At 38.6% G+C, this 23,567-nt stretch overlaps 1 gene segment (V, D, J or C); it reads left to right on the forward strand.

Moving 5' to 3' along the window:
- The window catches only part of LOC118020599, a 68,536-nt gene that overhangs the window by 31,237 nt on the left and 13,732 nt on the right, over positions 1-23,567 (forward strand). Inside the window, 2 exon segments of the C gene segment in view lie at positions 2,205-2,220; positions 21,572-21,604. Of these exon segments, the coding sequence occupies positions 2,205-2,220; positions 21,572-21,604 (49 nt within the window).

A 23,567-nucleotide genomic window follows, 5' to 3' on the forward strand; every position in this document is an offset into this window, starting at 1 on the left:
TTTATTTAACAGAGATAGACAGAGAGCACAAGTAGGCAGAGCGGCAGACAGAGGGAGAGGGAGAAGCAGGCTCTCCACAGAGCAGGGAGCCCAATGCGGGGCTCGATCCCAGGACCCTGGGATCATGACCCGAGCTGAAGGCAGCCGCTTAACCCACTGAGCCACTCAGGTGCCCCCATTTTTGCCATTCTAACTGGTGCAAGGTTGTATCTCAATGTGGTTTTGCTTTGAATTTCCCTGATGGCTAATGATGATGAACATTTTTTCATGTGTCTGTTAGCCATTTGTATGTCCTCTTCAGAGAAGTGTCTTTTCATGTCTTCTGTCCATTTTTTGACTTGATTATTTGTTTTTTGGGTGTTGAATTTGAGAAGTTCTTTATAGATCTTGGATACCAGCGCTTTATCTGTAGTGTCATTTGCAAATATCTTCTCCCATTCTGTGGGTTGCCTCTTTGTTTTGTTGACTGTTTCCATTGGTGTGCAGAGGTTTTTATCTTAAGGAAGTCCCAAAAGTTCATTTTTACTTTTGTTTCACTAGCTTTTGGAGATGTATCTTGAAAGAAGTTGCTGTGGGCGATGTCAAAGAGGTTACTGCCTATGTTCTCCTCTAGGATTTTGATGGATTCCTGTCTCACATTGAGGTCTTTCATCCACTTTGAGTTTATCTTTGTGTATGGTGTTAGAGAATGGTCGAGTTTCATTCTTCTGCATGTGGCTGTCCAATTTTCCCAGCACCATTTATTGAAAAGACTGTCTTTTCTCCATTGCATATTTTTTCCTGCTTTGTCAAAGATTATTTGACCATAGAGTTGAGGGTCCATTTCTGGGCTCTCTATTCTGTTCCATTGGTCTATGTGTCTGTTTTTGTGCCAGTACCATGCTGTTTTGGTGATTACAGCTTTGTAATATAGCTTGAAATCAGGAACGTGATGCCCCCAGCTTTGTTTTTCTTTTTCAGCATTTCCTTGGCAATTCAGGATCTTTTCTGATTCCATACAAATTTTAGGATTGTTTGTTCCAGCACTTTGAATAATGTCTTTGGAATTTTGATGGGGATGGCATTGAAGGTATAGATTGCTCTGGGTAGCATAGACATTTTAACAATGCTTATTCTTCTGATCCATGAGCATGGAATGTTTTTCCATCACCTTCAATTTCTTTCATGAGTGTTCTGTAGTTCCTAGAGTATAGATCGTTGGCCTCTTTGGTTAGGTTTATTCCGAGGTATCTTATGGTTTTTGGTGCTATTGTAAATGGAATCGTTTCTCTCATTTCTCTTTCTACAGTTGCATTGTTAGTGTATAAGAAAGCAACTGATTTCTGTGCATTGATTTTGTATCCTGCCAAATTACTGAATTGCTTTATGAGTTCTAAGAATTTGGGGGTGGAGTCTTTTGGGTTTTCCACGTAAAGTATCATGTCATCTGCAAAAAGAGAGAGTTCAACTTCTTCTTTGCCAATCTGAATACCTTTTATTTCTTTTTGTTGTCTGATTGCTGTGGCTAGGACTTCTATACTATGTTGAACAATAGTGGCTAGAATGGGCATCCTTGACATGTTCCTGAACTTAAGGGAAAGGCTCTCAGCTTTTCCCCATTGAGGATGATATTCGCTGTGGGTTTTTCATAGATGGATTTTATGAACTTGAGGAATGTTCCCTCTATCCGTATACTCTGAAGAGTTTTAATCAGGAAAGGATGTATTTTGTCACATGCGTCTTCTGCATCATTTGAGGGGACCATATGGTTCTTCTCTCTCCTCTTATTAATGTGTTCTATCACATTGATTGATTTGCGAATTTTGAACGATGCTTGCATCCCCTGGATAAATCGCACTTGGTCTTGGTGGGTGATCCTTTTAATGTATTGTTGGATCCTATTAGCTAGGATTTTGTTGAGGATTTTGGAATCCATATTCATCAGGGGTATTGGTCTGAAATTCTCCTTTTAGATGGAGTCTTTGCCTGGTGTAGGATTAAGGTAATGCTTGCCTCATAGAATGAGCCTGGAAGCTTTCCTTTGGTTTCTATTTTTTGAAACAGCTTCAGTAGAAAAGGTATTATTCTTCTTTGAATGTTTGGTAGAATTCCCCAGGGAATCCATCAGGCCCTGGACTCTTGTTTTTTGGGAAGTTTTTGATCACAGCTTCAATCTTGTTACTGGTTATTGGCCTATTCAGATTGTCAATTTCTTTCTGTTTCAGTCTTGGCAGTTTAAGGGTTCCCAGGAAGGCATCCATTTCTTTCAGGTTGCTCAGTTTATTGGCATATAGTTGTTGATAATAATTTCTAATAATTGTTTTTATTTCCTTGGTGTTAGTCGTGATCTCTCCCCTTTCATTCATAATTTTATTAATTTGGATCCTTCTCTTTTCTTTTGGATAAGTCAGCCCAGTGGTTTATCGACCTCATTAATTCTTTCAAAGAACCAGTTTCTTGTTTTGTCGATCTGATCTACTGTTTTCTGGTTTCTAATTCATTGATCTCTGCTCTAATCAATTATTTCTCTTCTAATGCATGGCTTAGGCTTTGTTTGTTGCTTTTTCTCTAGTTCTTTAAGGTGTAGAGTTAGTTGATGAATTTGGGATTTTTCTATTTTTTTGAGCGTGGCTTGGATGGCTTTGACCATGGCTGTGGTCCCCCTTAGGACCACCTTTGCAGTATCCCACAGGTTTTGGACCAATGTGTTTTCAGTCTCATTGATTTCCATGAATTGTTTAAGTTCTTCTTTGATTTCCTGGTTGATCCAAACATTCTTGAGCAGAGTGGTCTTTAGCTTCCAAGTGTTTGAATTTCTTCCAAATTTTTTCTTGTGATTGAGTTCCAGTTTTAAAGCATTGTGGTCTGAAAATATGCAGGGAATAATGTCAACATTTTGGTATCAGCTCAGATCTGATTTGTGACCCAGGATGTGGTCTATTCTGGAGAAAGTTCGATGTGCCCTCAAGAAGAATGAGTATTCTGTTGTTTTAGGGTGGAATGTTCTGTATATATCTATGAGGTCCATCTGGTCCAGTGTGTCATTCAAAGCTCTGTTTCTTTGTTGATTTTCTGTTTAGATGATCTCTCTATTATTGAGAGTGCAGTATTGAAGTCTTCTACAATTAATGTATTGTTATCCATATGACTCTTTATTTTGGTTAACAGTTGGCTTATGTAGATATCTGCTCCCTTGTTGGGGGCATAGATATTTACAATTGTTAGATGTTCTTGTTGGATAGACCATTTAAGAATGATATAGTGTCCTTCTGTGTCTCTAACTACAGTCTTTAGTTTAAAATCTAATTTGTCTGATATAAGAGTTACTACCCCAGCTTTCTTACTACCTCAGCTGGCATGGAAGATGGATCTCCATCCCTTCACTTTCAGTCTGTATATATCTTTAGGTTCAAAATGAGTCTCTTGTAGACAGCATATGGATGGGTCCTGTCTTTTTATCCAATCTGCAACCCTGTGCCATTTTATAGGAGCATTTAGGCCATTCACATTGAGAGTGATTATTGAAAGATATGAATTAATTGTCATCATGTTGCCTCTGAAGACCTTCTTTTTATAGATTGTCCCTATAAATTTCTGTTGTATATGACTCTTGCGGTCTTTCTCCTTTTATAGAACCTCCCTTAATATTTCTTGCAGGGCTGGTTTAGTGGTCACATATTCTTTCAGTTTCTGCCAGTCTTGGAAGCTCTGTATCTCTCCATCCATTCTAAATGACAGCCTTGCCAGATAAAGTATTCTTGGCTTTATGTTCTTCTCGTTTAGTTCCCTGAATATGTCTTGCCAGGTCTCTGTGGATAGGTCTGATGTTATTCTGATGTTTCTCCCTCTGTACATAAGGAATCTCTTCCCCCTAACTGCCCCTAAGATGGTTCCTTGGTTCTAAGATTTGCGAGTTTTACTATTACATGCCAGGGTGTTGGCCTCTTTTCCTTGATCTTGGGAGGGGTCCTCTCTGCCTCTAGGACATGAGTGTTTGTTTCATTCCCCAGATTATGGAAGTTCTCAGCTACGATTTGCTCAAGTATATCTTCTAGTCCTCTCTCTCTCTCTCCACCTCCTCCAGGATTCCAATAATTCTGACATTGGAACTCTTCATGGTGTCACTTATTTCTCTGATTCTATTTTCATAGATTCTGAGTTGTTTTTCCCTGGCCTCCTCTTTTCCCTTTTTATCTATTAAATTGTCTTCTAGGTCACTAATTAATTTTTCTGCCTCGCTTACCCTAGCTGTTAGATTATGTAGATTAAATGGCATCTCATTGATAGCATTTTTAAGTTCTGCCAATTCAGCTTTCATTTCTACCTTTAGAGACTCTATGTTGCCATTAATTGATTTCTCCATTCTAGCCATTGTCTTCACAATTGCTAGCCTGAATTTCATCTCTGACATCTTGGTTATATTTGCATCCATTTGTAAATCTGTGGCATAAGTCATAATCTCTGAGTCTTTCCTGTTTGGGGGGTTCCTCCTCCTAGTCATTCTTTTGATGGGTGGTTGAGGGAATGTATAGAGTACAAATTATTGACCACAACCCAAGCAAGATGCACTTGTTTTCTAGGGACCTTAAGGTTGCTGACCTCTTTTTCTCCCAGCCTGTCTTCTGGGGGAGGGGCCTGCTGTGCTGTTACTCAGGCAACCCTGTTTGGGCAGAGTTGCCCTGCCCCCTGTGGCGGGGGATGTGCTCTGTGGGAAATGGTTTTTTGGGGCTTTTGTTCTCTTGTGGCTTTCCCTGGAGGCTTTCCAGGTCTCTTCTGAGAGTCAGAGCAGAAGAGACCATTTCCAACCCTCTGCCTCAGAGCAGAGAGATTGCACTCTGTTGTTCAGTGAGCTCTCCAGGCCACGCTATCTCTGTTTCTTTTTGTGCTGCTATAAATGGCAGCATTCTGGGTTGTGCGCTCCTCAGCTGCGCTCACAGTCCTTGCCTCCAGATCATGGCACGTCTCTGCCCTTTGTGCTTCTAAAACCACCAGCTGCTCCGAGTTTGCATGCGCGACCCTGCCACTTGGTTTCCATCTAAAGTCCTTTCCCCACTGCTACTGGTCTGTGAGTCTGTCCCTGGTCCTCAGCACAGGAGGCTATCACTCACTGGTGGCATAGGATCCCCACAGCCAGACTCCCTCCTGCTGCTGTTTATCCTCAGATATCCTCCCGCGGAATCACAGCTCCCCGCTTTGTACCTTGAAACCAACCGCCTGCGATATTCTGTTTGTAGAGATCCAGATCTATCTTCTTACATCTCAGGCTGATTTCATGGGTGCTCAGAGTGGTCTGGTAGATATCCAGCTCAATTCTGGGGGCCAGTTGGAATAGGGTCCCCTACTCCTCCACCATCTTTTCCCCCCATCATCCATAATAACTGTCTTACTGTGGATAAATTGCTTAATATATCTTTGATTCCTCACTTGAAAATGGAAAATATAATTATATTTACTTGAAAGAACTGTTGAGAGGGTAACTTAAATAATGAATATAAAGTTCATACAAGTGCTTGGAGCATGTCTAATGCTCACTATATTGAGGCTTCACTTGCTTATATGGGTTATTATGGCATATTTGAACATAATCTAACAAAATATGAAACAAAACCCATAACCTACTCTTTTCTTTTTTATTTTAAGTAATAGAAATAAGTGAAAGTAGACAAATTTTTCTTTCTGACATTTCTAATAAAATACCTGCTGACACTCCTGGAACGCTGCCATGCCTATTCATTTCCTAACTGTCTATGATGGCTTTTATGCTACAATGGCAGATGTGAAGATTCACAACAGAGACCTTAGTCCAAAAGCCTAAATAAAATATTTGTTATCTGGCCTTGCAGAAAAAATTTGACAGCCCTTCCTGTGCAAGAAAGAGTAAGGGAACGAGTTTGTAATTATAACTAAAATTCAAGATGTAATAAGAGAAAATATTAACAAAGTTTACACCATGAAAATGAAAGCAAAATTTGCATGGCAAAAAGCACCATAAGTTAAAGGACAAAAACAAACTATTAGGGAATATTTACAACCTGTATAGCATATAATGGTCAACTATCCCCAAAATAAAAATTATTTTAAAAATGGAGGTAAAACATTTAATATATCCTATAGGAAAATGGCAAAGATATGAAAAGTCTACTCATAAAAAGAAATATAAAAAGAGATCTTAACATTATACAATGTTGATGAATTTCACTTATAATAAGATAAAGTTCAATTAAACCTACTGAAATACTATATCTTACTCATAAGACTGTCAAGAATATAAGTTTATAGGGGTGCCTGGGTGGCTCAGTCATTAAGTGTCTGCCTCTGGCTCGGGTCATGATCCCAGCTGGACTGTGCCCCGAGTCAGGCTCCCTGCTTGTCAGGGGGGCCTGCTTCTCCCTCTCCCACACCCCTTGCTTGTGTTCCCTTTCTCACTGTCTCTCTCTCTGTCAAATAAATAAATAAAATCTTAAAAAAATAGATAAATTTATAATACTCTCTGTTGGTAAAGCTGTGAGAGAAAACAGGCACTCATACATTTCTGGTAAGGATTCAAAATACAACATGGGGGAGTTTGGAAATATCTAACAAATGTTCATATGCATTTACTTTTCACCTAGCAAGAATATTTTCAGAAATTTACTCTAAAGGCACAATTTCAACATTATTAAAATATATATGCCAAAGGTATTCATTGGGTAACTGCAAAATGTGAAATACATAAATATCCAGACACAGGAGATTGCTCAAATAAATGATGGCATGTACACACAATGGAGGACTATACACTGTAACATAGAAGTGAGATGCAAAATCATTGTAATTTATATATCAGAAATTCACAATTGGAAATTGAAATTTAAAAATAGTACCATTTACAATAGCAACAACTGCAATATCAAAAAACCTTTAGGATATTTAGTGAAAAATTTTCCAAAAATACGAAGGATTTGTATGCAGAAAACAATAAAATTTTAATGACAGAAGTTGAAGAAGAACTAAATAAATGGAGAAGTATACCATGTTCATAGATTGGAAGACTCAATATATTGAAGATGTCAAAACTTCCCCAAAGGGTTAAGTAGAATCAGTGTAATCCCAGTGAAAATCCCAGGAGGACTTTTCATGGAAATCAATAAACTGGTTGCAAAATTCATATGGGAAGGTAAAGGACATACCATTGCCAAACCAGTTTTGAAAAGAGTTTTAACACTTACTATTAAGCCTCAATGATCAAGAAGGGGAGTATTGGTGAATTCATATATGCATAGATTAGAGGAAAAGAATTCAGAACTAAGGCAACCCGTAAGTTGTTAACTAATTTCTAACATGGTGCTAAGGAAATCCAATGAACAGAGAGTAGATTTTTCAACAAACAGTATTCAAACAATTGTTCATCTATGTAAAAAACAAAACAAAACAAAACAAAAAACAAGAACAACTCAATTGGTACCAAACACCATATACACAAACTAATTAAAACTGTTTTCTAGGTTGTAAATGTATAACCTAAAAAATGAAAGTTCTAGATGAAAATACAGAAGAAAATCTTTGTGACCTTGGGTTAGGCAAAGATTGCTCATATAGGACACCAAAAGCAAGATCATAAAAGAAATATTTGATAAACTGCATTTCTTCAAAATTGGCATTTCTGCTCTTGCAAGACTAAAAAAAGAAGGAAAATGGAAGGAAAAGCCACAGATTAGAAGAAAGTATTTTCAAAAGACAAATCAGGGAAGAACGTGGTGTTCAGAGTACTAAGAGAAATATCACAACTCAGTAATAAGAAAAGAAACCCAACTAAAAATGGGAAAGGCAAATAGAATTAGGCAGAAATCACCTCAAATTTACTTTTCTTCTGTTTTTCATAGAATTTTATTTTATTTTGTTATTTTTTATTTATCTTTAAAAAATATTTATATATTCATGTGAAACAGAGAGAAAGAGAGAGAGAGAGGCAGAGGCAGAGGCAAACTCCCTGTGGAGCAGGGAGCCCAATGCTGGACTCAACCCCAGGACCTGGGGATCATGACCTGAGCCAAAGGCTTAACTGACTGAGCCACCTATGTGCCCAGTTTTGGTAGAATTTTAATGTAAGAAAAAGAAAAACAATACCAAAAAAAAAAAAAAAAAAAAAAAGGCACAGTACCCACATGAGCTCAGAGATGTAGAGAGTTGGAAATGGCACTGCTGCCATTTTACAATAATATTTTAAAAAGCAGGAATGAAAATTAATATTATGTATGAGTCCATCAGAGAACTGAGGTTGCTGGGTGTGTGACTTACAAAAAAAAAAAAAAAACCCAAAAACAAAAAACTGGAGACAGGCACTTGCAGGAAGAAATAGGAGGAGAGCATTTGCTCACCTTGGGCAGATGTCAAACACCTTCACCTGGTCACAAGATTAAAGTGGAATTTGTTAATATAACAGTTAAGATCTCAGTAGTCTAGTGAGAGAGTGTGAACCCTTGGGAATATACAAGGGGTATTTTCCAGCAACTTTTAAGTGTCTTCTCCAGAAACCTCACAAAATTCTTGCAGGGAAGATCAGGGACAATCCAGAGAGAGGTTCCTTTGCTACTGCAGGAGGGGAACAACAGCTACTGTTGAAATCCACCCAGACCTCATCTACCCCATCACCACTGTAGAAAACAAGTGACTTCACCTGCAGAGGAAGGTGCTGGTGGAATCCCACTGCAGTTGAGGGAGGGCAAAGGAGGCAACCACTGAAAATTTGCCCAGAACATCTCCCTTCTGTCCAAAACTAAGAAGTTTTCATCTGCAGAAGGATGGTCCTTAAATTCATGGCCTGAAGTAGGTGGATACCTCCTGCAGCTGGGGGAGGGGACGAGGATTGAAAATGTTCCACCTCTAGAAAAGAGGCAGAAGTACTTGTGAAGGCCATGTCCTTAATACCAGTTTCACTGTATCTGCTTAAAACTGAGACTTAATAAAAATATCAGAGAATGTCTCCTTCTCTGACCTTTCACCACCACGCTGGCAAACCCTGAGTAAAAGTAACAGAGGAATAGAGCTAAGAGAGCTTCAAGAGGCTGATTCTGTCTGGGGAGCAGAACAGGGAGAAGGCTCAAAGACAAGTGAAGAGACAAAGCCAAAGTAGAACTAGAGGATTTTTAAGTGTCTCCAACTCTGACAAAAAAAAAAAAAAAATTTAACCCTGATAACATAGCAACAACAAATTTCAAATCCAGTCTAACTCCTGACTACTTAACTCAAGCCCAAGTAACCCAAGGTCACTTTATCTTCTAACCTAACTGTGGGGAGAGGGGAGGGACTAGGCTGCCTTTTGGAAGTGTGAATTTTCTCTGCCTCTCCCAATCTATAAGAAGCTTCCTGGGAAGGACGCCGTACCAGTGTGCACAATGTTGCACAATGAATGAATGGATGAATGATGAAAACTACAAGGCCTTTGAAGTGATAGAGAACTTGTTTGAATACGTGCTCAGCCACCTAACTGACAGCACAATCCAGGAAAGTTACTCCATCTTTCTCACAGGGTTGGTGGGGGCTGAAGGAGGTTCCATACAGGACAGGTCTAGCACAGGGTCAACAAATCACAGTGTCCTTTCCCATTACAACTGACCTGCTTCACGGAGCCATCTCAGCTAACACAGGAACTCAGGGACTCTTTAAATGTCACACCTTATATTGTCCCCCAATCAACAGTAAGGTTTGCTTTATTTTGAAAAGCTAACAATTATGAATAGGAAAAGGGTCCATGGTAATAAAACAAAGGATTTTCTTCCTCCAAGATTTTTCTTCATTCACAGAAGAATATAGTAACATCATAGCACCTAAAACAGTAACTATAGTAATTGTAAACATTCCTCCAAATTTGTGAACTTTCTTCAAGCTATTGATCTATAAAAGTATATATTTCTGCATAAATTTGTGTTATTACTATCTCATAGTAATAAGTCTTTTCTTCCAATTTTCATGATAGCCTTATAATTCTCCATGCTCCTGCCAAATATGGTGAGAAATCCATAACTTAGAGAGAAAGAGAGCTAGAGGATAGGTGTGTTTGAAGCAAAACCTAAAGGAAAAAAGTGAAGGTGTTGCCCCCAAAGGAAGATAACATTGAATTTTTATAACATGGTGAGGTCTTCTAGGATCTGAGGGTTCTTTACACCAGGAACATAATAAAATAACCCTGAGACAGATCTTACTGAAAATGTCTTTCTCTAGTTTTAAAGGAAAACTTCCTCCGCAATCATGATTCATGCCCCCTCTTGGAGAAAATTCTGACTACTCAGGGGCAATGCAAACCCCATGGATGGACATGTGTCTCTGGCTTGGTTCATAGGTTGCTATACTCCTGTCTTGTCTGTTTATTGTTTTCATGTCCACTGCCAATTTATTCAAGTGCCTCTGATTTCTCTCCTTTGCTTTTCAAATAAAGATACTAAAATTAGAATCTCTCAGGATCAAGTCTCCTTTACTGGAACATCAGACAGAAGCATGCACATAGGATGCAAGCTCTCTAGGGTTTCCCTGGAGAGGGCATTGTGCAGTGATACCAACAAAAAGGAGGAGAGTGGCTGAAATGAATCCTGGATGGCTCATCCAAGATTATGAACAACACAAGCCCATTTCCTGCTTGGGTACAGATAAGAAAGACAACAGTCTTTTCCCTGATAATCCTTAATGTCATTGAGTCTGAGGAAGCCCCCTGCTATTGTGCCTGCTGGGATCTCACAATGTCACAAAGTCAGAAGGACCCTCTAAGAAAACCTCTATTACTAACCTTCAACTCCTTTCTCACTTGAGCAACCATAGCATACCCTTTCCTGCTATTTTCTTTTCAGTTTATGTCATTTTTATTAAATTTTTATTATTACGTTATGTGAATCACCATATATTGCCACACCATGTAGTGTTCCATGATTCATTGTTTGCATATAACACCCACTGCTCCATGCAGTACTTGCGCTCTTTAATACCCATCACCAGGCTAACCCATCCCCCATCCTCCTCCCCTCTAGAACCTCAGAGTCCATAGTCTCTCATGGTTTGTCTCCCCCTCTGATTTCCCCCCTTCATTCCTCCCTTCCTGCTATCTTCTTCTTCCTCTTCTTCTTCTTCTTCTTCTTCTTCTTCTTCTTCTTCTTCTTCTTCTTCTTCTTCTAACATATAATGTATTACTTGTTTCAGAGGTACAGGTCTGTGATTCAACAGTCTTACACAAGTCAGAGTGCTACCCATAGCACATGCCTTCCCCAATGTCTATCACCCAGCCACCCCATCCCTCCCACCCACCACCACTCCAGCAACCCTCAGTTTGTTTCCTGAGATTAAGAATTCCTCATATCAATGAGGTCATATGATACATGTCTTTCTCTGATCGACTTATTTCGCTCAGCATAATACCCTCTAGTTCCATCCACATCATTGCAAATGGCAAGATTTCATTCCTTTTGATGGCTGCATAATATTCCATTGTACATATACACCACATCTTCTTTATCCATTCATCTGTCAATGAACATCTTGGCTCTTTCCACAGTTTGCCTATTGTGGACATTGCTGCTATAAACTTCAGGGTGCATGTACCCCTTTGGATCTCTACATTTGTATCTTTGGGGTAAACACCCAGTAGTGCAATTGCTGGGTCGTAGGCCAGCTCTATTTTCAACTTTTTGAGGAACCTCCCTACTGTTTTCCAGGGTGGCTGCACCAGCTTGCATTCCCACCAACAGTGTAGGAGGGTTCCCCTTTCTCCATATCCCCGCCAACATCTGTCATTTCCTGACTTGTTAATTTTAGCCATTCTCACTGGTGTGAGGTGGTATCTCATTGAGGTTTTGATTTGGATTTACCTGATGCCGAGCGATGTTGAGCACTTTTTCATGCATCTGTTGGCCATTTGGATGTCTTCTTTGGAAAAATGTCTGTTCATGTCTTCTGCCGATTTCTTGACTGGATCATTTGTTCTTTGGGTGTTGAGTTTGGTAAGTTCTTTCTAGATTTTGGATACTAGCCCTTTATCTGATATGTCATTTGCAAATATCTTCTCCCATTCTGTCGGTTGTCTTTTGGTTTTGTTGACTGTTTCCTTTGCTGTGCAAAAGCTTTTTATCTTGATGAAGTCCCAATAGTTCATTTTTGCCCTTGCTTCCCTTGCCTTTAACGATGGTTCTAGGAAGAAGTTGCTTCGGCTGAGGTCAAAGAGGTTACTGCCTGTGTTCTCCTTTAGGATTCTGATGGACTCCTGTCTCACATTGAGGTCTTTCAACCATTTTGAGTCTATTTTTGTGTGTGGTGTAAGGAAATGGTCCAGTTTCATTCTTCTCATGTGGCTGTCCAATTTTCCCAACACCATTTGTTGAAGAGACTGTCTTTGTTCCATTGGACATTCTTTCCTGCTTTGTCAAAGATGAGTTGACCATAGAGTTGAGGGTCCATTTCTGGGCTCTCTATTCTGTTCCATTGATCTATGTGTCTGTTTTTGTGCCAGTACCATACTGTTTTGATGATCACAGCTTTGTAATAGAACTTGAAGTCCAGAATTGTGATGCTGCCAGCTTTGCTTTTCTTCTTCAACATTCCTCTGGCTATTCAGGGTCTTTTCTGGATCCATACAAATTTTAGGATTATTTGCTCCATTTCTTTGAAAAAAGTGGATGGTATTTTGATAGGGATTGCATTAAACGTGGAGATTGCTCTAGGTAGCATTGACATCTCCATGATACTTGTTCTTCCTATCCATGAGCATGGAATGTTTTTCCATTTCTTTGTGTCTTCCTCAATTTCTTTCATGAGTATTTTATAGTTTTCTGAGTACAGATACTTTGCTTCTTTGGTTAGATTTATTCCAGGTAACCAATGGTTTTAGGTGCAATTGTAAATGGGATTGGCTCCTTAATTTCTCTTTCTTCTGTCTTGTTGTTGGTGTATAGGAATGCAAGTGATTTCTGGGCATTGATTTTATATCTTGACACTTTACTGAATTCCTGTATGAGTTCTAGCCATTTTGCGGTGGAGTCTTTTGGGTTTTCCACATAAAGTATCATGGGATCTTCAAAGAGTGAGAGTTTGACTTCTTCTTTGCCAATTTGGATGCCTTTTATTTCTTTTTGTTGTCTGATTGCTATGGCTAGGACTTCTAATACTATGTTGAATAGCAGTGGTGATAGGGGACATCCCTGCCATGTTCCTAACCTTAGGAAAAACTCTCAGTTTTTCCCCCATTGAGCATGATATTTGCTGTGGGTTTTTCATAGATGGCTTTTATGATATTGAGGTATGTACCCTCTATCCCTATACTCTGAAGAGTTTTGACCAAGAAAGAATACTGTACTTTGTCAAAAGCTTTTTCTGCATCTATTGGGAGGATCATATGATTCTTGTTCTTTCTTTTATTAATGTATTGTATCACATTGATTGATTTGCAGATGTTGAACCAACCTTGCAGCCCAGGGATAAATCTCACTTGGTTGTGGTGAATAATCCTTTTAATGTGTTTTTGGACTCTATTGGCTAGTATTTTGGTGAGAATTTTTGCATCCATGTTCATCAAGGATATTGGTCTGTAATTCTCCTTTTTGATGGGGTCTTTGTCTGATTTTGGGATCCAGGTAATGGTGGCCTCATAAAACGAGTTTGGAACTTTTCCTTCCATTTCTACTTTTTGGAACAGTTTCAGAAGAATAGGTATTAATTCTTCTTGAAATGTTTGGTAGAATTCCCCTGGGAAGCCATCTGGCCCTGGGTTTTTGTTTTTTGGGAGATTTTTGATTACTGCTTCAATTTCTTATCTGGTTATGGGTCTGTTCAGGTGTTCTATTTCTTCCTGGTTCAGTTTTGGTAGTTTATAGGTCTCTAGGAATGCACCCATTTCTTCCAGGTTATCTAATTTGCTGGCATAGAGTTGCTCATAATATGTTCTTATAATTGTTTGTATTCCTTTGGTGTTGGTTGTGATCTCTCCTCTTTCATTCATGATTTTATTTATTTGGGTCATTTCTCTTTTCTTTTTGATAAGTCTGGCCAGGGGTTTATCAATCTTGTGAATTCTTTCAAAGAACCAGCTCCTAGTTTCGTTGATCTGTTCTACTGTTCTTTTAGTTTCTACTTCATTGATTTCTGCTCTGATCTTTATTATTTCTCTTCTCCTGCTGGGTTTAGGCTTTATTTGCTGTTCTTTCTCCAGCTCCCTTAGGTGTAGGGTTAGGTTGTGTATTTGAGACCTTACTTGTTTCTTGGGAAAGGCTTGTATTGCTATATACTTTCCTCTTAGGACTGTCCTTCCTGCATCCCAAAGATTTTAAACAGTTGTGTTTTCATTTTTATTTGTTTCCATGAATTTTCTTAATTCTTCTTTAATTTCCTGGTTGACCCATTCATTCTTTACTAGGATGCTCTTAAGCCTCCATGTATTTAAGTTCTTTCTGACTTTCCTCTTGTGGTTGAGTTCCAGTTTCAAAGCATTGTGTTCTGAAAATATGCAGGGAATGATCCCAAACTTCTGGTAGCAGTTGAGACCAGATTTGTGACCTAGGATGTGATCTATTCTGGAGAATGTTTCATGGGCACTAGAGAAGAATGTGTATTCTGTTGCTTTGGGATGGAATGATCTGAATATATCTGTGATGTCCATTTGGTTCAGTGTGTCATTTAAAGTCTTTATTTCCTTGTTGATCTTTTGCTTCAAAAATCTGTCCATTTCAGTGAGGGGTGTGTTAAAGACCCCATTATTAGTTTATTGTTGTCAGTGTGTTTCTTTGCTTTTGTTATTAATTGGCTTATATAATTGGTTGCTCCCATGTTAGGAGTATAGATATTTACAATTGTTAGCTCTTCTTGTTGGATAACCCTTTAAGTAGGATACCGTGTCCTTCCTCATCTCTTATTACAGTCTTTGGCTTAAAATCTAAATTGTCTTATATAAGGATTGCCACCCCAGCTTTCTTTTGGTGTCCATTAGCATGGTAAATGGTTTTCCACCCGCTCACTTTCAATCTGAGGGTGTCTTTGGTTCTAAAATGAGTTTCTTACAGACAGCATATCAATGGGTCTTGTTTTTTTTTAACCAATCTGATAGCCTGTGTCTTTTGATTGGGGGCATTTAGCCCATTTACATTCAGGGTAACTATTGAAAGATAGGAATTTAGTGCCCTTGTATTGCCTGTAAGGTGACTGTTACCGTATATTGTCTGTGTTCCTTTCTGGTCTATGTTGCTTTTAGGCTCTCTCTTTGCTTAGAGGACCCCTTTCAAGATTTCTTGTAGGGCTGGTTTCATGTTTTCAAATTCCTTTAGTTTTTGTGTGTCTTGGAAGCTTTTTATCTCTCCTTCTATTTTCAATGACAGCCTAGCTGGATATAGTATTCTTGGCTGCATATTTTTCTCATTTAGTGCTCTGAATAGATCCTGCCAGTCCTTTCTGGCCTGCCAGGTCTCTGTGGAAAGGTCTGTTGCCAATCTAATGTTTCTACCCTTGTAGGTTACAGATCTCTTCTCCCGAGCTGCTTTCAGGATTTTCTCTTTGTCTCTGAGATTTGTAAGTTTTACTATTAGATGTCAGGGTGTTGACCTATTTTTATTGATTTTGAGAGGGGTTCTCTGTGCTTCCTGGATTTTGATGCCTGTTTCCTTCCCCAAGTTAGGGAAGTTCTCTGCTATAATTTGCTCCAATATACCTTTTGCCCCTCTCTTTCTTTCTTCTTCTTCTGGGATCCCAATTATTCTAATGTTGTTTCATCTTATGGTATCACTTATCTCTCGAATTCTGCCCTCATGATCCAGTAGTTGTTTATCTCTCTTTTTCTCAGTTTCTTTATTTTCCATCATTTGGTCTTCTATATCACTAATTCTCTCTTCTGCCTCATTTATCATAGCAGTTAGAGCCTCCATTTTTTATTGCACCTCATTAATACCCTTTTTGATTTCAACTTGGTTAGATTTTAGTTCTTTTATTTTTCCAGAAAGGGTTTCTCTAATATCTTCCATGTTTTTTTTAAGCCCAGTTAGTATCTTTAAAATCATCATTCTGAACTCTAGTTCCAACATCTTACTAATGTCCACATTGATTAGGTCCCTGGAGTTGGTACTGCCTCTTGTTCTTTTTTTTTGAGGTGATTTTTTCCATCTTGTCATTTTGCCCAGAGGAGAATAGATGAATGAGAGAACAAAATGCTAACAGGGTAACAACATCCCCAAAAAATATACACTAAAGAATCAGAAGAGTTCTGAAACTGGGGGAAAAGAAAGGGAAAGATAGAAAAAAGAAAAAAGAAAAGAAAAGATAAAGATAAAAACAAACAAACAAAAACAAAAAGAAAAACTAAAAAACAAAATATGATCAAATATGATCAGGCTGGTGCATAGATCAGTGCCACACACTAGATTTTGGGCATATTTCGGTCTGTTAGAAGAAAGTGCCTCCCAAATTTTTAAAGAAATAAAATCTTATATATGTACAAAAATATGGGTTAATACGATGAAGGGATGGAATATGACTGTAAACATGAAAATTATACAAGATTTTATAAAAGGAATTGATAAGATAAAAATTTGGTTGAAAAAACAAAGAAGAGGATTTAAAAAAAAGGAGAGAATGTGATCAGGCAGGAGACTAGAAGAAAGCCATACACTAGAGATTTAGGGTATATTTTGGTCTGTTAGAAGAAACTGTATTCCAAAATTTTAAAGAGAGAACAACTCATATATATATATACCAAAAATAAGGGTAACTACTATGAAGTGTTAGAATATTCTAAAAATGAAAAATAAAAAAGATTTTTTAAAAAAGGGATTGATAAGATGTTGGTTGAAAAGGGAAAAAGAAAATTTCAAAAGAAAAAGAACGTTAAAAAAAATTAACTTTGAAAGACTAAAGAATCATGGGAAAAAAGCCATGAATTCTATGTGTAGTATTCCCCTAGCGTTGGAGTTCTGCCGTTCTCATTGATGCGTAAACTTGGTCTTGGCTGGCGGTTCTTGCTGATTTCTGGGGGAGGGGCCTGTTGCCATGGTTCCCAAATGTCTTTGCCGGAGGTGGAATTGCCCCACCCTGGCCGGTTCAGGCTAAGTAATCTGCTTGGGTTTGCTCTCGGCAGCTTTTGTTCCCTGCAAGCTTTCCATGCAGCTTTGGAGGCAGAGAGTGAAAATGGCGGCCTTCCAATCTCCGCCCCGTAGGAGCCCAGAATTCAGGCCCCGCTCCTCAGTGAGCCCCCAGAGAAAAGCAGTCAGTCTCTCCTGTCTCTCCTGTCTCTGGCCACACTCCGTGCTCACCCGGCCTGTGACCGTGCATTTCTATCTCTGGAACCAGACCCCGTGTGTTGTCTCCAAACCCAGCAGATCCCTGCGGTGCACTCCCGTGCTGCTCCTCCTGGGGGAGGAAGGGGAGTCTCCCCGGATCTGCCACTTGTTGGGTCCCTGCTGGAGCAGCAGTGGCCCGACTGTGCCGTGGATCACGGTTTGTGGCAACCCCGAGCTGAGAGCCCCCGCCTCGGCTCTGTCTCTGCAGCTGGCTTCCCCACTTGGATACCTGGGAGCTCTGCCGCACTCAGGCACCCCCCGTCTTTCTGTGACCCCGAGGGTCCTGAGACCACACTGTTCCACGAGTGTTCCACCCCCCATTAGCCACTGGAGCGACGTCCCTCAGCGGAGCCGACTTCTAAAATTTCTGATTTTGTGCTCCACCGGCTCTATCACTTGTCAGAAGCGGCCATCGGAGGCCCCCTCCCCCACCATCTATCTTCTGAATTTCGCCTCGGATTCACTTCTCCGCACGTCCTACCTTCCAGAAAGTGGTCGCTTTTCTGTTCAGAGAGTTGTTGCTATTCTTTTCTTCGATCTCCTGTTGTGTTCATAGGTGTTCAGAAGTGTTTGATAGCACTCTAGCTGAATTCCTGGGACCAGACGAAATTTAGGTCTCCTACTCCTCTGCCATCTTGCTCCTCCCTCCCCCTTTCCTACTCTTAATCACAGGTTCATAAGCTGTTGGAACAGGAAGGGCCCTTTGGACATACGTAGCCCAATCAATGCCCACACAACAAATGGGATGTGGGGGTCCAGGGATGGCAAATGCCTTGTCCAAAGCTAGTTAACCACAGAGGCAGGGCTACAGCTGCTTTTCCGAAGATCACAGAATAGCTTCCAAGAGGCTTCTTCTTTCAACATATCAGAGAACTGGGTTTGTTTTCCAAGTTGAGTTTTATTTTTTATTTATTTATTTTTTTGTGATGGCAAAGTCCTTTTGTACAATTTATTTAAAAAGAGACAGCTGTAAAGTAGAAATGCAGATGTTTTCTGGTTGTAAAGACAGCAGTTACAAAAAAGAATAAATATGGTGCTGGGAAGTATTTTTAAAAATACAGAAAACCCCTGGTATTTGCGAGCATTCCCAAGTTGAGTTTTAATAAGGAATCTATTTTTCTGTGGGAGATAGAATTCTACAAATTTCTCCTTTTATTCTAGGAAAATATAGTCATCTCAGAAAGTATTTTTTCATTTTGTTTTCCCTGAAAAAAATTTGTGTTGTCAAATGGCAAAAGTGGCTTACTAAAAAGTGGAGACCGTTGTTCACATTTCTCAAGTATATTTCTATTGGCATGCTCGCTTTTTCAGTTAGTGAAGCGTATCGTCTTCAGAAATACAATCCTAAACTGCTGACACAGTAGGCCTGATGTTTGTGAGAACAGAAGAGGTTTCCTTTGATGCATCTCTGAGCAGTTTCACATACTTGAGCACCTGGAAATCAAAATCTCTTAATTCTCTGAACACTGTTTCTGGTAATTTAGAAAAGTCATTGGATGACCAGTTAGTCCCGATCTTCTTTTTCTTTCTTTTGTTTTTTCTTTCACTTTCTTTCTTTCTCCCTTTCTTTCTCTCTCTCTCCCTCCCTCCCTTCCCTCTCTATCCCTTGCCTCTCTATTCCTTCCTTCCTTCCCTCCTTCCACCCTTTCTTTCTTCCTTCCTTCCCTCCTTCCTTCCTGTCTTCCTTCCATCCTTCCTTCACTCCCTCCTTCTTTCCTCTCTCTCTCTTTCTTTTTCTTTTTATTTGCTCTCATCATATCCATTTTCTATCCGCAGTTTTCCATGATTGCTGCCTCCATCAAAACAGACATTTGGATCAATTAATCTGAGGAACATAAAATATCAGATGCCATGAAGCCTAAATTCAAGGACTTTTAATGACCTCAAAAGATCAAATTGCCAGTACAAGGTTTCTACCTGCTGGCCCTGACATGAACCTCAGGAGAAGGCTTACATTTTTGTAGAAGCTCTAGCCAGTGTGATAACCTCTAACCAGGCTGGATCAAGATATTTGTAGAAGGCACTAAGTTCATAGTAACTCCTCCTGGTAAGTAACTTTGTTCTTTTTATATCCTGTGAATAAAAAACTGAGAGATGCTTTTTAGAAAAACAATGTAGAATCAACTTAGCATTTCGACAGCAATTTTGCAGCTACTGGTCACTATATATGAAACAAAACTACTTTGTAAAGGTTTATTTACTTCCCTGCTTGCAAGCAGATTGAAATTCTACTTTTAGAAAATATGTACATAAAAGCATAGATGCAGGCCTGAAATTAAAATATTTCTGTGACCTTGTCTGTGATATATTTGTGTAAGTTATTGGTTCAAGATGATATTCATGTAGGTGGCCTTTTAAGTGAGAAACACTTTGATGAAGTACCTGTAGTATTAATAGTGCTCCTTTCTTAATGAATAGTGTTCCTTGCTGTAATAACCCATAAAAACTGTAGGATTGCTTTTGATTTCATCTTTAAGAGCAGTGCAAAAAATTTAACTCTTACAGTGGATGACTATAGAACATCAATAAATAAACATATTATTATTACTCTACTTTCTTGGTGGGTAGGCTCAATTTAGTAAAAAACCAAGCTATTGCGGCTCTTGTGATACTGCCTAGAGATGGTCCAGTTTAATGGAATTTGTGAGCTCAGTAAACTATTTCAGTTCCAGAATCCATGAAAAGAAGCTGTCAGCATGGTTTTACATCCTTGTTTTTTCATTTATTGAAGACAGTTTCTATGATGGAAGCTAGAGGTAAAAGGGTACACAAGACACAGTCCCAACACTCAAAAAGCTTGTAGCCTAGTGGATAAGTATTCTAGATTGTGGCTTGATTGAGCCCCATGTATTTTGGCCTGCAGTTGCCAGACACATAGAATGTCGGATTCATGAGCTCTTTTGCATATATTTGTTTAGTGGAAAATTTGATAAAGGGCCCCCAAACCATCTGATTAAAGACAATAATACTATTAGCTAATATTTATTGAGAGTCAGATACCATACTGCCTAGTTTCTGTGCCTTATCTCAATCCTTAAGAGCACTACACAGGAAATTTTCTTATTCCAATTTCACTGATGGGGAAACTGAGACTTAGAGAGTTCAGTTATTTGCTTACATTCACATGGCTAGTTACTATGCCAAAGTTTGGGACCAAATAGTTCCTTGTTTGTTCCATAATGCATGGTCTATACCATTATATGCTATTAGAAACATTAAGCCATACTTTTATTCTGAATATACAGTCTTTTGTAGTCTGACATTTTAAATAGACTATGTAGTTGAATGTTTAATAGTAATAGCTCATAATTTGTATGACTCCTCATGCAGAAAACACTTCTGCTTCTAATCATGGCATTAAAATTGCCTCTCTTCCCCCCAAGACTTCAAGTAAGTTATGTTGAATATTCATTTATTAAATTCTCACAATGTGATTCTTAGGGTATTTCTATAAACTGCAAGTCCTTTTGTTACCATTCAATTCAGTCTTTCTGTATTGGCATCAAATTTGCTGGAAATATGAAAGCTGGCAGAAGAATGGGAGCAGTTGTACTACATGCAGGACTCAGTTGCAGAACTCAGAGCTGCCTTTGCACTCCGGCTGGGACAGCTGCAGGGAGAGCAAACCAAGCAGGATCCTCTGATGGGCGGCTCAGAATTGTAAGTCCATATCCTGGAACTTGATAGGGTAATTTCAAGTTCAAAGGAACAGTCTTTCAGGAATAAATGGGTTAAAAGATCATCATTAATATTTCACACTCTGTAACAACTCATCTGTTCTAGTATCAGTGAGGACTGAAATCTGGAAAAAACTTATGTTAAAATCAAACCAGATGTCTACCCTTCAATGTGTAGAAATAAAAAAATACCTATAAAATATTGAACATTCATATCTTAAATATTAAAATATATTATGTCTATTTTTGTTCCTCTGTTAAAGTCACAGAAGTAGTAACTGTAAATTACACTCTAGGAAAAGAACTGATATGACACATGAAAACCTTTTAAGAAAAAAGATTTAGAAGTTTCAGGAACATGGTGAGAAAAGGTAAAATTAGACTCTCCAATGCATGTGAGATGGGAAAGACAGACCCAAGCTGTCCAGGCAGAGAGGGGTCAGTTCATCCATTCTTGACTACATTCATATCTAATGTGATTTTACTTGAGATTTATCTTTGTTTAATGTTAGCAGTGTCTATTTATATATATTTATATAAATATTGGAAAAATATGGACACAATTTTAGAAGAGGCACACAGGGAGATTTCTGTAAAAGCTTTTCAGACAGTGTACATGGAATAACTGGTGGAGCAACAAAGTGTTTGGTCCTGGCACATTGCTCAGGATTACAGGTAAAATACGTTTTAATTCTTCCCTTAAGGTAGGGAGATGAAGTAGGTGATCCAGGAGGGCAGGCTAGGTGCTGGTACTGGCTCAGAATTCTAGGATTTGGTCCCAGTTTGGTCATAAATAACAGTGGGTTACTTGGAGAGGTAGTTGACTCTCTCCTAGTCCTAGGAGGTAGCTGCTGCCTGAGCTAGAATGGAGGAGATTAACAAGGAGCTAACTAGCTAGAGCAACTGGGGGTCCCTACAGGGTGGAGCTGTTAATCCCTTAGGGATTTCTGTGTTGAAACATTTGTAAAGAAATTTGTGTATCTTATTTATTAGATTACAAAAAATAACCACAGGAAAAGAATGAACAAAAAATTGATAAACTTGCCATTTTGTCTGAAGGCAATTCGTATTAGGTATCGACATATTTAACTGCATAAATGTATCCAGGAATGTCATAAGCTGGGTTTGTTTTTTCCAAATTCAGACTAGTAAATTTGTTCATTCTTCATTAGCCTTAGGGATGAAATTTGGCCCGGATGAGGGAGAACATCTCACAGGGATGTTTCTACCCTATAGAATCTAGTCAAATGTTTTCAGAGAATCTTCACAAGGCTGGGGAAACATTGGAAAAGTGGAAGGAGTGATATATTTTGGTGTCTTTCTGGTTGTGATCATAGGCATGCATGAATTCATAAATTGAAAAGTAACTTTCTAGTTGCATTTCCCCCCACTGACTGCAATATAAATTCTAGCAATCTAATTAAATAATGGTGACACAGATGTAATTCATGAGGTCCTGAAATTTTTTTTATAGGAGAGTGTGGTGCAGAGAAAAATGTGTCCACATTCTGGATGTTTTACTTTCTGTGTAATCATCCTTCAGCCAATAAATTTTGATTCACTGGTTATTGCTCTCTTAACAGTATAGAAATAATACATGCCCATTAGGGAAAAATTGGAAAAGAGAAAAAATAAAGTATTAAAAATTTATAGTGACACTTATTCTGTTAACATTTGCTATATTTCCATCCATCATTCTGTCAAGGTAACAGCCATCTCACGTGGATGTTGTAGAACTAAATGAAATTAAATATGGTAATATCTACTGCATAGGTTGGGATGTAGTAATTCATTAAAAAAGTCAGTTCTACAAATTCCAATTATCACTCAGTGGGGTTCTTTTTAAATCAGGAGTACAGAAAATTGTATTAATTATGATCTAGTCTACAGGTCACTTAAGAATAATTGGTCAGTATTTGCAGAATACTTTCAATTTCTAAGACTCATTGTTACATGTTTCTAAAAATGAGTAGAATGTAGTAAGCATTACCTCATATATTGTTAACCTCAACATAAGTTGACCTCTCCCTTTTCAGTGGAAACATCTGGATATAAACAAGGGAGATGTTTTACAATTAAATATATAAAATTATACTAATATACATAAAAAGTCAAGTATTCACTTTTTTAATAAAACATTTTATTTTTTATTTATTTGAGAGAGAGGGGACATGCATGCAAGAGAGAGAGCGAGAGAGCACAGGAGCTGGGGGGAGAGGCAGACAGAGAAGGAGAAACAGACTCCCAGATGAGCAGTGAGCCCAATGTGGTGGGCTCCATCCAGGATGCTGGGATCATGACCTGAGCCAAAGTCAGATGCTTAACAGACTGAGCCACCCAGGTGCCCTCAAATATTCACTTTTAATAGTTTATATCTTAATTGGATTATACCTACAAATTAAAAATTATATTATTACAAATATCACTTGAGAAATACTGTTTTTTTAACCTCATATTTTATTAAAAATTTTGTTCAGATTCTTCACATGCATCTAAAATGTATACTTTAGAGCAAATTTCTGAGTCATCTTAGGGTCTGAGTGTCTGGGGATACTTTTATGATGATGTCTTTGGATATTTTATTGGAACAGACATTTATCCACTTACAAAATAAAAGCATTTTTTTTCATTTATTCTG

Source organism: Mirounga leonina, unplaced genomic scaffold, assembly GCF_011800145.1.
Source record: "Mirounga leonina isolate KUSES-001 unplaced genomic scaffold, KU_Mleo_1.0 Mir_174, whole genome shotgun sequence".
NCBI classification, from domain to species: domain Eukaryota; kingdom Metazoa; phylum Chordata; class Mammalia; order Carnivora; family Phocidae; genus Mirounga; species Mirounga leonina.